General features: G+C 44.1%; 1 protein-coding gene across 2 annotated transcripts in view; it reads right to left on the reverse strand.

The window, feature by feature from the left end:
• Window positions 1-17,500, reverse strand: part of LOC130296998 (protein MTSS 1-like) — a gene marked incomplete in the record, with an annotated part of 167,182 nt that overhangs the window by 55,491 nt on the left and 94,191 nt on the right. For both annotated transcript variants that reach the window (XM_056549124.1, XM_056549123.1), the window contains 1 exon segment: window positions 1,295-1,386. In XM_056549124.1, coding sequence (XP_056405099.1) covers window positions 1,295-1,386 — 92 coding nt within the window.

Genomic DNA, 17,500 nt, shown 5'->3' on the forward strand with positions numbered 1-17,500 from the left:
TCATCCCTTATAGAGTGAAGCTTTGTATCTAAGCTCCCATTACATACACCCCTTATAAAGCGAAGCTTTGTATCTAAGCTCCCATTACATACACCCCTTATAAAGCGAAGCTTTGTATCTAAGCTCCCATAACATACATTACCCCTAATAGAGTGAAGCTTTGTATCTAAGCTCCCATTACATACATTAACCCTTATAGAGTGAAGCTTTGTATCTAAGCTCCCATTACATATATTATATCCCTTATAGAGCGAAGCTTTGTATCTAAGCTCCCATTACATACACCCCTTATAGAGTGAAGCTTTGTATCTAAGCTCCCATTACATACACCCCTTATAGAGTGAAGCTTTGTATCTAAGCTTCAATTACATACATTACCCCTTATAGAGTGAAGCTTTGTATCTAAGCTCCCATTACATACATTAACCCTTATAGAGTGAAGCTTTGTATCTAAGCTCCCATTACATATATTATATCCCTTATAGAGCGGAGCTTTGTATCTAAGCTCCCATTACATACATTACCCCTAATAGAGTGAAGCTTTGTATCTAAGCTCCAATTACATACATCATCCCTTATAGAGCGAAGCTTTGTATCTAAGCTCCCATTACATACACCCCTTATAAAGCGAAGCTTTGTATCTAAGCTCCCATTACATACACCCCTTATAAAGCGAAGCTTTGTATCTAAGCTCCCATCGCCCCTCACTATTAGGACCCCGAGAGGCTGCAGAATGTTCACATTTATGACCAGAAGAGACGTGGAGTCTGAAGCAGCACCGGACGCCGCGCCAGATTTCTCTTTATTTTACTTTTGCAACTCGGCAAATATTTAGAGAACATCTGAAGCAAACAGAGGATCCAGGCGGCCGCGGATTTCATTAACCATTATGGGAGCGAGGACTGTGCAGACCAAAGTGAACTCGGGGGGGGGGGGGGGGAATTATTATTGGTTTTACCAACGGGTCGAAAGAGTTGCAAATTTTTGTGCAACTGATTGAGGAAAAGATCTTGGACCGTAATGCGGCAGAATTGGCTTTTTGCAGTGATCGGGATTTATCAAATGCAACATATTGAACATTGTGTCCGATCCGGGCCCCCGAGAGGTTGTGGAAACATTTGCGGCAATTTTCCAAGTGTTTTATTTGATAAATGCAAAACATGACCCTGCAGTGTATGAAGGTCGCGAGGAAGCCACGTGACGTCAGGACATTTATATTGTCTACAAAGATGTCACCGTGTGCGCGTATAACTGCGCCCTGAGGGTTCGGAGATGTGAGGTGGAGGCCGCCTACCTTTGGCGTGGTCCTTGTCCAGCTGGTTGGCGATCTTCTTCCACTCCTCAATCTTCCCTCCAGGGGGGTTTATTAAGCTGTCACTCAGGGCTCTGCCAAAAAAGGAAAACAGAATGACGACAAAGTCAGAGACCACGAGGAGACAAGTGATGAGACAGACGATCTGTGACCGACCGCTAGGACCCAAGTCACCACAACCCAACAAGCCAAAATGTGTGAGTATATATATATATATGTGAGGGTGTGTGTGTGTGTGTGTGTGTTTGTGTATATATATATATATATATATATATATATATATATATATATACAGTGAGGCAAAAAGTATTTAGTCAGCCCCCAATTGTACAAGTTCTCCCCCTTATAAAGATGAGGCTGTAATTATCATCATAGGTTATAACCTCAACTATGAGACAGAATGAGAAAAATCCATAAATCACATTGTCTGATTATTAAGAATTTATCTGCAAATTATGGTGGAAAATAAGTATTTGGTCACCTACAAACAAGTAAGATTTCTGTCTCACAGACCTGTAACTTCTTCTATAAGAGTCTCCTCTGTCCTCCACTCGTTACCTGTATTAATGGATCCTGTATGAACTTGTTATCAGTATAAAAGACACCTGTCCACAACCTCAGTCACACTCCAAACTCCACTATGGCCAAGACCAAAGAGCTGGCGAAGGACACCAGAAACAACATTGTAGACCTGCACCAGGCTGGAAGACTGAATCTGCAATAGACAAGCAGCTTGGTGTAAAGAAATCAACTGTGGGAGCAATTATTAGAAAATGGAAGACATACAAGACCACTGATAATCTCCCTCCATCTGGGGCTCCACGCAAGATCTCTCCCCGTGGTGTCAAAATGATCACAAGAACGGTGAGCAAAAATCCCAGAACCACATGGGGGACCTAGTGAATGACCTGCAGAGAGCTGGGACCAAAGTAACAAAGGCTACCATCAGTAACACACTACGCCACCAGGGACTCACATCATGCAGTGCCAGACGTGTCCCTGCTTAGCCAGTACATGTCCGGGCCCGTCTGAAGTTTGCTAGAGAGCATTTGGATGATCCAGAAGAGGATTCGGAGAATGTGATATGGTCAGATGAAACCAAAGTAGAACTTTTTGGTAAAAACTCAACTCGTCATGTTGGAGGCGAAAGAATGCTGAGTTGCACCCAAAGAACACCACCTACTGTGAAGCATGGGGGTGGAAACATCAGGCTTTGGGGCTGTTTTTCTGCTAGGGACCAATAAGACTGATCCGTGTAAAGTAAAGAATGAATGGCGCCATGTATCGTGAGATTTTGAGTGAATATCTCCTTCCATCAGCAAGGACATTGAAGATGAAACATGGCTGGGTCTTTAAGCATGACAATGATCCCAAACACACTGCCCGGGCATGAAGGAGTGACTTCATAAGAAGCATTTCAAGGTCCTGGAGTGGCCTAGCCAGTCTCCAGATCTCACCCCATAGAAACCTTTGGAGGGAGTTTAAAAGTCCGTGTTGCCCAGCGACAGCCCCAAAACATCACTGCTCTAGAGGAGATCTGCGAGGAGGAATGGGCCAAAATACCAGAAAACCTTGTGAGACAGAAAACATGTGACCTCTGTCATTACCAACAAAGGGATATAACAAAGTATTGAGATGAACTTTTCTTATTGAAAAAAATACTAATTTTCCATTATAATTTGCAGATAAATTCTTGAAAAATCAGACAATGTGATTTTTCTCATTCTGTCTCATAGTTGAGGTTATAACCTATGATGATAATTACAGCCTCATCTTTATAAGGGGGAGAACTTGTACAATTGGGGGCTGACAATACTTTTTTGCCCCAATGTGTGTGTATATACACATATATATATATATATATATATATATACACACACACACACTGTATATGGTGTGTGCATGTATATGTGTGTGTGTATGTATATATGTGTGTGCATGTATATGTGTGTGTGTATGTATAAATGTGTGTGTGTGTGTGTGCGCGCGTACAACAGAATTTCCTCACTCTACTTGCCCATTTTTCTACACAGATAATTGTAAAGAATTATTTACACATTGTGGTTTAGTAAAATTTTTGAAAAACACAAACACAATACATCAATCAAGGCCTAATGATATTGTCTTCTCAAAGGGACGGCGCGGGGCGTCAATGACCTTGTCAGTCAAGTTTTGCAGAGATCTGGTGATTCTCCGCTAGATCTGGTCAGTATGTCAAATTCTTGAGCCAGACCCTACCAGTCGGACCCCACTGGAGTTAATCGGACCCCCCTGGAGTAGGACAACTTCTTTGTCGCTTTGCTTGTACAACGTAAAGAAACAAACCCCCAGCCGTGTCCGTCTGATCAGTGCCGATACATTCATGACACCACAAGACATCGGAACGGACTAAGAAAGAAACACCGTAAATAGTCAAGAGATTCTCGAACAGCGATTTCCTCAGGATCAGTCGATGCCAGAAATCTGGGAACAATGGCTGCAGGACACGACAGGAGGGAACGTCTCTTAAGTGGTTACACAGAAATGTTTTTTGTTCGCTCGAAAGCCGCAGCTATAAATAGAAGAGGAGAAGAATTTTGAGGAAAAACTTCTTATGAATTCCCTTCACGAGAGATTTTACCAAGGAGAAGCGCGGCCGGTCGGTGACCACTAGGGCTGCAGGAGGGGAACGGATATATATACGATGAGGGGTCCGGATATATATATAAGATGACGGGTCCGGATATATATAAGATGAGGGGAACGGATATATATAAGATGAGGGGAACGGATATATATAAGATGAGGGGAACGGATATATATAAGATGAGGGGTCCGGATATACATAAGATGAGGGGAACGGATATATATAAGATGAGGGGAACGGATATATATAAGATGAGGGGAACGGATATATATATAAGATGAGGGGAACGGATATATACAAGATGAGGGGTCCGGATATATATAAGATGAGGGGAACGGATATATATATAAGATGAGGGGTCCGGATATACATAAGATGAGGGGAACGGATATATATATATATATATATACGATGAGGGGTCCGGATATATATAAGATGAGGGGAACGGATATATATATATATATAAGATGAGGGGAACGGATATATATATAAGATGAGGGGTCCGGATATATATAAGATGAGGGGAACGGATATATATATATATATAAGATGAGGGGAACGGATATACATAAGATGAGGGGAACGGATATATATATATATATATATACGATGAGGGGTCCGGATATATATAAGATGAGGGGAACGGATATATATATATATATAAGATGAGGGGAACGGATATATATATAAGATGAGGGGTCCGGATATATATATAAGATGAGGGGAACGGATATATATATAAGATGAGGGGAACGGATATATATAAGATGAGGGGAACGGATATATATAAGATGAGGGGAACGGATATATATATAAGATGAGGGGAACGGATATATATATAAGATGAGGGGTCCGGATATATATATAAGATGAGGGGTCCGGATATACATAAGATGAGGGGAACGGATATACATAAGATGAGGGGAACGGATATATATAAGATGAGGGGAACGGATATATATAAGATGAGGGGAACGGATATATATAAGATGAGGGGAACGGATATATATAAGATGAGGGGAACGGATATATATAAGATGAGGGGAACGGATATATATAAGATGAGGGGAACGGATATATATAAGATGAGGGGAACGGATATATATAAGATGAGGGGAACGGATATATATATATAAGATGAGGGGAACGGATATATATATAAGATGAGGGGAACGGATATATACATAAGATGAGGGGTCCGGATATACATAAGATGAGGGGTCCGGATATATATAAGATGAGGGGTCCGGATATACATAAGATGAGGGGAACGGATATATATAAGATGAGGGGAACGGATATATATAAGATGAGGGGAACGGATATATATAAGATGAGGGGTCCGGATATACATAAGATGAGGGGAACGGATATATATAAGATGAGGGGAACGGATATATACAAGATGAGGGGTCCGGATATATATAAGATGAGGGGAACGGATATATATATAAGATGAGGGGTCCGGATATACATAAGATGAGGGGAACGGATATATATATATATACGATGAGGGGTCCGGATATATATAAGATGAGGGGAACGGATATATATATATATATAAGATGAGGGGAACGGATATATATATAAGATGAGGGGAACGGATATATATATATATATATATACGATGAGGGGTCCGGATATATATAAGATGAGGGGAACGGATATATATATATATATAAGATGAGGGGAACGGATATATATATAAGATGAGGGGTCCGGATATATATATAAGATGAGGGGAACGGATATATATATAAGATGAGGGGAACGGATATATATAAGATGAGGGGAACGGATATATATAAGATGAGGGGAACGGATATATATAAGATGAGGGGAACGGATATATATATAAGATGAGGGGAACGGATATATATATAAGATGAGGGGTCCGGATATACATAAGATGAGGGGAACGGATATACATAAGATGAGGGGAACGGATATATATAAGATGAGGGGAACGGATATATATAAGATGAGGGGAACGGATATATATAAGATGAGGGGAACGGATATATATAAGATGAGGGGAACGGATATATATAAGATGAGGGGAACGGATATATATATAAGATGAGGGGAACGGATATATATATAAGATGAGGGGTCCGGATATACATAAGATGAGGGGAACGGATATACATAAGATGAGGGGAACGGATATATATAAGATGAGGGGAACGGATATATATAAGATGAGGGGAACGGATATATATAAGATGAGGGGAACGGATATATATAAGATGAGGGGAACGGATATATATAAGATGAGGGGAACGGATATATATATATAAGATGAGGGGAACGGATATATATATAAGATGAGGGGAACGGATATATACATAAGATGAGGGGTCCGGATATACATAAGATGAGGGGTCCGGATATATATAAGATGAGGGGTCCGGATATATATAAGATGAGGGGAACGGATATATATAAGATGAGGGGTCCGGATATATATAAGATGAGGGGAACGGATATATATAAGATGAGGGGTCCGGATATATATAAGATGAGGGGTCCGGATATACATAAGATGAGGGGTCCGGATATACATAAGATGAGGGGTCCGGATATATATATAAGATGAGGGGTCCGGATATATATATAAGATGAGGGGTCCGGATATATATATAAGATGAGGGGTCCGGATATATATATAAGATGAGGGGTCCGGATATATATAAGATGAGGGGTCCGGACATACATAAGATGAGGGGTCCGGATATACATAAGATGAGGGGTCCGGATATATATAAGATGAGGGGTCCGGATATATATAAGATGAGGGGTCCGGATATATATAAGATGAGGGGTCCGGATATATATAAGATGAGGGGTCCGGATATACATAAGATGAGGGGTCCGGATATATATATAAGATGAGGGGTCCGGATATATATATATAAGATGAGTGGTCCGGATATATATAAGATGAGGGGAACGGATATATATATATATATATATAAGATGAGGGGAACGGATATATATATAAGATGAGGGGAACGGATATATATATAAGATGAGGGGAACGGATATATATAAGATGAGGGGAACGGATATATATATGATGAGGGGAACGGATATATATAAGATGAGGGGAACGGATATATATATGATGAGGGGTCCGGATATATATATATAAGATGAGGGGAACGGATATATATAAGATGAGGGGAACGGATATATACAAGATGAGGGGAACGGATATATATATGATGAGGGGTCCGGATATATATAAGATGAGGGGAACGGATATATATAAGATGAGGGGAACGGATATATATATATATATATATATATAAGATGAGGGGAACGGATATATATAAGATGAGGGGAACGGATATATATATAAGATGAGGGGAACGGATATATATATAAGATGAGGGGAACGGATATATATAAGATGAGGGGTCCGGATATATATAAGATGAGGGGAACGGATATATATAAGATGAGGGGAACGGATATATATAAGATGAGGGGTCCGGATATATATAAGATGAGGGGAACGGATATATATATATATAAGATGAGGGGAACGGATATATATATAAGATGAGGGGTCCGGATATATATATGATGAGGGAAACGGATATATATAAGATGAGGGGAACGGATATATATATAAGATGAGGGGAACGGATATATATAAGATGAGGGGAACGGATATATATAAGATGAGGGGTCCAGATATATATAAGATGAGGGGTCCGGATATATATATATATAAGATGAGGGGAACGGATATATATATAAGATGAGGGGTCCGGATATATATAAGATGAGGGGAACGGATATATATAAGATGAGGGGTCCAGATATATATAAGATGAGGGGTCCGGATATATATAAGATGAGGGGAACGGATATATATAAGATGAGGGGAACGGATATATATATAAGATGAGGGGAACAGATATATATAAGATGAGGGGAACGGATATATATATATAAGATGAGGGGAACGGATATATATATAAGATGAGGGGAACGGATATATATATAAGATGAGGGGAACGGATATATATATAAGATGAGGGGAACGGATATATATATATAAGATGAGGGGAACGGATATATATAAGATGAGGGGTCCGGATATATATAAGATGAGGGGAACGGATATATATAAGATGAGGGGAACGGATATATATAAGATGAGGGGAACGGATATATATAAGATGAGGGGAACGGATATATATATAAGATGAGGGGAACGGATATATATAAGATGAGGGGAACGGATATATATAAGATGAGGGGAACGGATATATATAAGATGAGGGGAACAGATATATATAAGATGAGGGGAACGGATATATATATATAAGATGAGGGGAACGGATATATATAAGATGAGGGGAACGGATATATATATATAAGATGAGGGGAACGGATATATATAAGATGAGGGGAACGGATATATATAAGATGAGGGGAACGGATATATATAAGATGAGGGGAACGGATATATATATATAAGATGAGGGGTCCGGATATATATATGATGAGGGGTCCGGATATATATATGATGAGGGGTCCGGATATATATAAGATGAGGGGTCCGGATATATATAAGATGAGGGGTCCGGATATATATAAGATGAGGGGTCCGGATATATATAAGATGAGGGGTCCGGATATATATAAGATGAGGGGAACGGATATATATATGATGAGGGGAACGGATATATATAAGATGAGGGGTCCGGATATATATAAGATGAGGGGAACGGATATATATATGATGAGGGGAACGGATATATATAAGATGAGGGGTCCGGACATATATATAAGATGAGGGGTCCGGATATATATAAGATGAGGGGTCCGGATATATATATGATGAGGGGAACGGATATATATAAGATGAGGGGTCCGGATATATATATGATGAGGGGTCCGGATATATATAAGATGAGGGGAACGGATATATATATGATGAGGGGTCCGGATATATATAAGATGAGGGGTCCGGATATATATATGATGAGGGGTCCGGATATATATATGATGAGGGGTCCGGATATATATATGATGAGGGGTCCGGATATATATAAGATGAGGGGTCCGGATATATATATGATGAGGGGTCCGGATATATAAAATTCATGCAGCCATTCTCCTCATTTCACATATCCCATTCACCTCCTATATCCTATGAATATATATAACCCCCCCCTAAGACATTTATTGAATTCCTCCTCCATTTCATGTTATGGACAGTGATTGACCCCTGTTGTTCTTTCGCTCCCTCCCATGCGGTTGCCATGACAACACCCTAGAGTGCTGAGAGGAAGTAGCTTTACATCACTTCCTACCAGCACTGGGCACTGCCGGGAGGAGACCCGTACCACACAAAGCGGAAATCAGCTGATGGCGGAGCCGCAACGCAAAGAAAATCAGCTGGGACACATGAACCCGGGGCAAGCGGTCACCACTACAGCCTCCAGAGCCATCAGACCCGCCACCACCACCAACAGAGCCATCAGACCCGCCACCACCACCAACAGAGCCATCAGACCCGCCACCACCACCAACAGAGCCATCAGACCCGCCACCACCACAAACAGAGCCATCAGACCCGCCACCACCAGAGCCATCAGACCCGCCACCACCAGAGCCATCAGACCCGCCACCACCACCACCAGAGCCATCAGACCCGCCACCACCAGAGCCATCAGACCCGCCACCACCAGAGCCATCAGACCCGCCACCACCACCACCAGAGCCATCAGACCCGCCACCACCACCAACAGAGCCATCGGACCCGCCACCACCACCACCAGAGCCATCAGACCCGCCACCACCACCACCAGAGCCATCAGACCCGCCACCACAACCACCAGAGCCATCAGACCCGCCACCCCCACCACCAGGGCCATCAGACCCGCCACCCCCACCACCAGAGCCATCAGACCCGCCACCACAACCACCAGAGCCATCAGACCCGCCACCACCACCACCAGAGCCATCAGACCCGCCACCACCAGAGTCATCAGACCCGCCACCACCAGAGCCATCAGACACGCCACCACCAGAGCCATCAGACCTGCCACCACCACCAACAGAGCCATCAGACCCGCCACCACCAGAGCCATCAGATCCGCCACCACCAGAGCCATCAGACCCGCCACCACCAGAGCCATCAGACCCGCCACCACCAGAGCCATCAGACCCGCCACCACCAGAGCCATCAGACCCGCCACCACCAGAGCCATCAGACCCGCCACCACCAGAGCCATCAGACCCGCCACCACCACCAACAGAGCCATCAGACCCGCCACCACCAGAGCCATCAGACCCGCCACCACCACCAACAGAGCCATCAGACCCGCCACCACCAGAGCCATCAGACCCGCCACCACCACCAATAGAGCCATCAGACCCGCCACCACCACCACCAGACCCGCCGCCACCACCAACAGAGCCATCGGACCCACCACCACCACGAGAGCCATCAGACCCGCCGCCACCACCAACAGAGCCATCGGACCCGCCACAACCACCAACAGAGCCATCGGACCCGCCACAACCACCACCAGAGCCATTAGACCCGCCATCACCACCAGAGCCATCAGACCCGCCACCACCACCAGAGCCATCAGACCCGCCACCACCACCAAAGCCATCAGACCCGCCACCAGAGCCAGTCGGACCCGCCAGCACCGCCAGAGCCATCAGACCCGCCACCACCACCAAAGCCATCAGACCCGCCACCACCGCCAGAGCCATCAGACCCGCCACCACCACCAAAGCCATCAGACCCGCCACCAGAGCCAGTCGGACCCGCCACCACCGCCAGAGCCATTGGGCCAGAGCCACCCGCCTCCAGACGCACCACCACCAGAGCCATCAGACCCGCCACCGGACCTGCTGCCGCCAGGAGCCATCGGATCCGTGGCCGCAGGTAATAATCGCATCATTTTCCCAAGGCCAATATCGAAATATCACAATCTGCAATTATCGCGATTTGATTGCGATATATGGTGCAGGACTAGTGACCACCATAGCGGACAATTCTGTTACTCATATTCATGGGTCAGAGGTTCTCCGCAGCGTTATTGTGGCCGGGAGCTTTTACTCCGCACTAAAAAAAAAAGGGGAAATAAAGCGCGTGCGGATCTGTGCGAGAGGTGATTGCATAACTCATTATATACGGCCGTGGTCTCCATAGTGTGGACCTCCAGATGTGGCAAAACTACAAGTCCCAGCATGTCCTGACGGCATCACTCATTGTATAGGGCAGTGGTCTCCATAGTGTGGACCTCCAGATGTGGCAAAACTACAACTCCTAGCATGTCCTGACTGCATCACTCATTGTATAGGACAGTGGTCTCCATAGTGTGGACCTCCAGATGTTACACAACTACAACTCCCAGCATGTCCTGACTGCATCACTCATTGTATAGGGCAGTGGTCTCCATAGTGTGGACCTCTAGATGTTGTAAAACTACAACTCCCAGCATGTCCTGACGGCATCACTCATTGTATAGGACAGTGGTCTCCAAACTGTGCACCTCCAGATGTTGTAAAACTACAACCCCCAGCATGTCCTGACTGCATCACTCATTGTATAGGCCAGTGGTCTCCAAACTGTGGACCTCCAGATGTTGTAAAACTACAACTCCCAGCATGTCCTGACTGTATCACTCATTGTATAGGGCAGTGGTCTCCAAACTGTGGACCTCCAGATGTTGTAAAACTACAACTCCCAGCATGCCCTGACTGTATCACTCATTGTATAGGGCAGTGGTCTCCAAACTGTGCACCTTCAGATGTTACACAACTACAACTCCCAGCATGTCCTGACTGCATCACTCATTGCATATGGAAGTGGTTTCCAAACTGTGCACCTCCAGATGTTACACAACTACAACTCCCAGCATGTCCTGACTGCATCACTCATTGCATATGGAAGTGGTTTCCAAACTGTGGACCTCCAGATGTTACACAACTACAACTCCCAGCATGTCCTGACTGCAACTCTCATTGTATAGGGCAGTGATCTCCAAACTGTGGTCCTCCATATATGTTACACAACTACAACTCCCAGCATGTCCTGACTGCATCACTCATTGCATATGGAAGTGGTTTCCAAACTGTGGACCTCAGGAGGTTGCAAAACTACAACTCCCAGCATGACCGGACAGCCGTTGGCTGTCCAGGCATGCTGGGAGTTGTAGTGTTGCAACCTCCTGAGGTCCACAGTTTGGAAAGCACTGTCCATCAGGCCCATTAGTCACTGCGAGGCTTAGGTCCTCTACAGATTTCTTGTGGTTTCGGGGCCATGACTAGACCGCCGATGGCGCGCTGACAAAGATCTTCTGTGCGACTAATCACATGAGCGTCGTCTGACATCATCCCTTATGAGGAGAAGGGGTCCGGAATGTCCTGACATCACCCAGACGAGGAGAAACCGCAGCGTGAAGACTGAGAAGTGATACACGAGCCTGAGGCAGGACAATTACTGATCACACGGCAGGAACGCAATGCATTTAGGCATGTAGACATGGTCAAGACAACACGCTGAAGATCAAACTGAGGAGAGGAGATTTGTTGGTGTTGGGATTATTTTACAAACTTCTGATCTACTGGGATTCTAAAACACAACCATCTCTAGGGTTACAGAGAATGGTTAAAAAAAAAGAGAAAATATCCAGTAAGCAGCATTTGTTTGGAGGAAAATGCCTTGATGGTGTCAGGAGAATGGGAAGACTGGTTCGAGATGACCGAAAGGCAAGAGTAATTCAAATAACAATTAGGAACACCAAAGGTCTGCAGATTGCCATCTCTAGGGTTTAGAGAATGATCCAAAAAAGAGCAAATGTCCAGTAAGCAGCAGTTGATTAGAGTAAAATGCCTTGATGGTGTCAGGAGAATGGGCAGACTGGTTCGAGATGATAAATAGGCAGCAGTAATTCAAATAACTACACTAAAGGTCTGCAGAATACCATCTCTAGGGTTTATATAAAATGGTACAAAAAAAGAGAAAATATCCAGTGAGTGGCAGGAAAATGTTTTGTTGATGTCAGAGGAGAACGAGCAGACTGGTTCGAGATGACAGAAAGGCAACAGTGAGTCAAATAATTTGGAACAACCCAAGGTAAGCAGAATACCATCTCTAGGGTTTATATAAAATGGTCCAAAAAAGAGAAAATATCCAGTGAGGAGCAGAGGTGAGCAGGAATATGCCTTGTCTATGTAAGAGGAGAATGGGCAGACTGGTTCAAGATGACAGAAAGGCATCCCACGGCAGAAAATCTGCAAAATGCCTGTCAAATCCCGGGAAAACGCAAGCAGACAGTCTGCAGATTTGCATGTTCCGCCAACACTAGGTCCACTCAGAAATGCGCTCTCCCCATAGTCTGCAATGCACCAGACACCTGCACAGTCGCCATCCCGGGAAGGTCCGGCGCATATTCACATCACAGGCAGGGTAGTCAGACGTTGTGTACAGGCAGGGTAGTCAGACGTTGTGTACAGGCAGGGTAGTCAGACGTTGTGTACAGGCAGGGTAGTCAGACGTTGTGTACAGGCAGGGTAGTCAGACGTTGTGTACAGGCAGGGTAGTCAGACGTTGTGTACAGGCAGGTCAGGTTTTATTGTCGCCCGTTTGTGACGTCTCGTGTTATCGCGGCTTCACTCCCAAGAATTGGTCAACATTTACCGCGTTCCGTCAAGTCTGCAGGAGATAAGATTCCAGACTGTAGGTGTGTAAGAGCGATGACAGGATCATAAAGGGAAACACCGACCTAATAATAGTAAAGAGCGACCCCGCCTGGGGCAGGACGTCTCATAGTGCACGTCCAGCCAGGTCCTTGGGAGCTCCGTCCATTCAGCTCTACAATATTCCCTATTAACCCGTCCGCACCCAATAAATGGAGGATCATGGGGAACGTAAGAGGTTCGAGTCATCATTAGAAAGGAGTCGAATTCTGACAACAATGTCTTTGTTATGACTGTTCTACATATAGGAATATAGTTCTATCAGCCGTTGGCTTTCCGGGCATGCTGGGAGTTGTAGTTCTGGAAATTCTCGAGGTCAACAGTTTGGAGACAAAACTCCCAGCATGCCCATTGTTTAGGGCAGTGGTCTCAATACTGTGGACCTCCAGAGGTTACAAAACTACAACTCCCAGCATGTCCTGACTGCATCACTCATTGTATAGGGAAGTGGTCTCAATACTGTGGACCTCCAGAGGTTACAAAACTACAACTCCCAGCATGTCCTGACTGCATCACTCATTGCATATGACAGTGGTCTATAAACTGTGTACCTTCAGAGGTTGCAAAACTACAACTCCCAGCATGCCCTGACTGCATCACTCATTGTATAGGGCAGTGGTCTCAATACTGTGGACCTCCAGAGGTTACAAAACTACAACTCCCAGCATGTCCTGACTGCATCACTCATTGTATAGGGCAGTGGTCTCTAAACTGTGCACCTCCAGATGTTACACAACTACAACTCCCAGCATGCCCTGACTGCATCACTCATTGTATAGGGAAGGTCTCTAAACTGTGGACCTCCAGATGTTACATAACTACAACTCCCAGCATGCCCTGACTGCATCACTCATTGTATAGGGCAGTGGTCTCTAAACTGTGCACCTCCAGATGTTACACAACTACAACTCCCAGCATGTCCTGACTGCATCACTCATTGTATAGGGAAGGTCTCTAAACTGTGGACCTCCAAAGGTTGCACAACTACAACTCCCAGCATGTCCTGACTGCATCACTGTATCACTGCATCACTGCATCATTGTATAGGGCAGTGGTCTATAAACTGTGGACCTTCAGAGGTTGCAAAACTACAACTCCCAGCATGCCCGGACAGCCTTTGGCTGTCCGGGCATGCTGGGAGTTGTAGTGCTGCAACCTCTTGATGTCCACAGTTTATAGACCACTATCCATCAGGCCCATTAGTCACTGCGAGGCTAAAACTACAACTGCCAGCAAAACGTGGAACAATACAGACAAAAACCTATAATAGATATAAAGATATATAAATAAAAATGATATATATATTTATATTTATTATACAATACAGGTAGGAGAATATATTATATATATATGTATACAAATACGTGATGAGTGGCCTTAGGTCACTCTCCATTGGAAGTTGCAGACTGGACATATAATGGGGGCATAGTGGAGGCCCATAAAGGGAGGATAACATGGGGACACATAATGGGGGCTAAATACAGAACATAAAAGGGGGGTAAACACATGGAAGCACGTGGGGGATTTATACCGTGTAGGGGGCTACTGCGGATTGGAGCATCATGGATGAGGATGGCAGAAAAACGAGCCACCCAAGATGTCTGTCTCGTTGTTCATGGCGGTCTGGGCCAGATGGAGAAGACAACTCGAATCAAAGACTATGCCCCCTGTAGTCACTGGATGTAACTGCACTGTAATCATTTCTATGGTCTGCAGAGCCTGTGTACAGCTAGTACCTACCGATATATGGTCACTTTATGGGGAATAGCAGTGTGGTGCTAAAGATCTTTTCACAATCCTCTGGTTCTGGTTTGTAACGGAAACATTCTCCGTCCCGTGGTCCCAGGACGTGTATGTGTGTCTGTGAACTGCGCTACGATAAGTATAAGGATACAGTAGAGGTGTGCACTGCACTATGATAAGTATCTAGATACAGTAGAGGTGTGCGCTGCACTATGATAAGTATAAGGATACAGTAGAGGTGTGCACTGCACTATGATAAGTATAAGGATACAGTACAGGTGTGCACTGCACTATGATAAGTATAAGGATACAGTACAGGTGTGCACTGCACTATGATAAGTATCTGGATACAGTAGAGGTGTGCACTGCACTATGATAAGTATAAGGATACAGTAGAGGTGTGCTCTGCACTATGATAAGTATAAGGATACAGTAGAGGTGTGCACTGCACTGTGATAAGTATCTGGATACAGTAGAGGTGTGCACTGCACTGTGATACGTATCTGGATACAGTAGAGGTGTGCACTGCACTATGATAAGTATAAGGATACAGTAGAGGTGTACACTGCACTATGATAAGTATAAGGATACAGTAGAGATGTGCACTGCACTATGATAAGTATAAGGATACAGTAGAGGTGTGCACTGCACTATGATAAGTATAAGGATACAGTAGAGGTGTGCTCTGCACTATGATAAGTATCTGGATACAGTAGAGGTGTGCACTGCACTGTGATACGTATCTGGATACAGTAGAGGTGTGCACTGCACTATGATAAGTATAAGGATACAGTAGAGGTGTACACTGCACTATGATAAGTATAAGGATACAGTAGAGATGTGCACTGCACTATGATAAGTATAAGGATACAGTAGAGGTGTGCACTGCACTATGATAAGTATAAGGATACAGTAGAGGTGTGCTCTGCACTATGATAAGTATAAGGATACAGTAGAGGTGTGCACTGCACTGTGATAAGTATCTGGATACAGTAGAGGTGTGCACTGCACTGTGATAAGTATCTGGATACAGTAGAGGTGTGCACTGCACTATGATAAGTATAAGGATACAGTAGAGGTGTGCACTGCACTATGATAAGTATAAGGATACAGTAGAGGTGTGCACTGCACTGTGATAAGTATCTGGATACAGTAGAGGTGTGCACTGCACTGTGATAAGTATCTGGATACAGTAGAGGTGTGCACTGCACTATGATAAGTATAAGGATACAGTAGAGGTGTACACTGCACTATGATAAGTATAAGGATACAGTAGAGATGTGCACTGCACTATGATAAGTATAAGGATACAGTAGAGGTGTACACTGCACTATGATAAGTATAAGGATACAGTAGAGATGTGCACTGCACTATGATAAGTATAAGGATACAGTAGAGGTGTGCACTGCACTATGATAAGTATAAGGATACAGTAGAGGTGTACACTGCACTATGATAAGTATAAGGATACAGTAGAGGTGTGCACTGCACTATGATAAGTATAAGGATACAGTAGAGGTGTGCACTGCACTATGATAAGTATAAGGATACAGTAGAGGTGTGCACTGCCCTATGATAAGTATAAGGATACAGTACAGGTGTGCACTGCCCTATGATAAGTATAAGGATACAGTACAGGTGTGCACTGCATTATGATAAGTATCTGGATACAGTAGAGGTGTGCACTGCATTATGATAAGTATAAGGATACAGTACAGGTGTGCACTGCACTATGATAAGTATAAGGATACAGTACAGGTGTGCACTGCACTATGATAAGTATCTGGATACAGTAGAGGTGTGCACTGCACTATGATAAGTATAAGGATACAGTAGAGGTGTGCACTGCACTATGATAAGTATAAGGATACAGTAGAGGTGTGCACTGCACTATGATAAGTATAAGGATACAGTACAGGTGTGCACTGTACTATGATAAGTATAAGGATACAGTAGAGGTGTGCACTGCACTATGATAAGTATAAGGATACAGTAGAGGTGTGCACTGCACTATGATAAGTATAAGGATACAGTAGAGGTGTGCACTGCACTATGATAAGTATAAGGATACAGTAGAG

This window comes from Hyla sarda, chromosome 12 (assembly GCF_029499605.1).
Source record: "Hyla sarda isolate aHylSar1 chromosome 12, aHylSar1.hap1, whole genome shotgun sequence".
Taxonomy (NCBI): Eukaryota; Metazoa; Chordata; class Amphibia; order Anura; family Hylidae; genus Hyla; species Hyla sarda.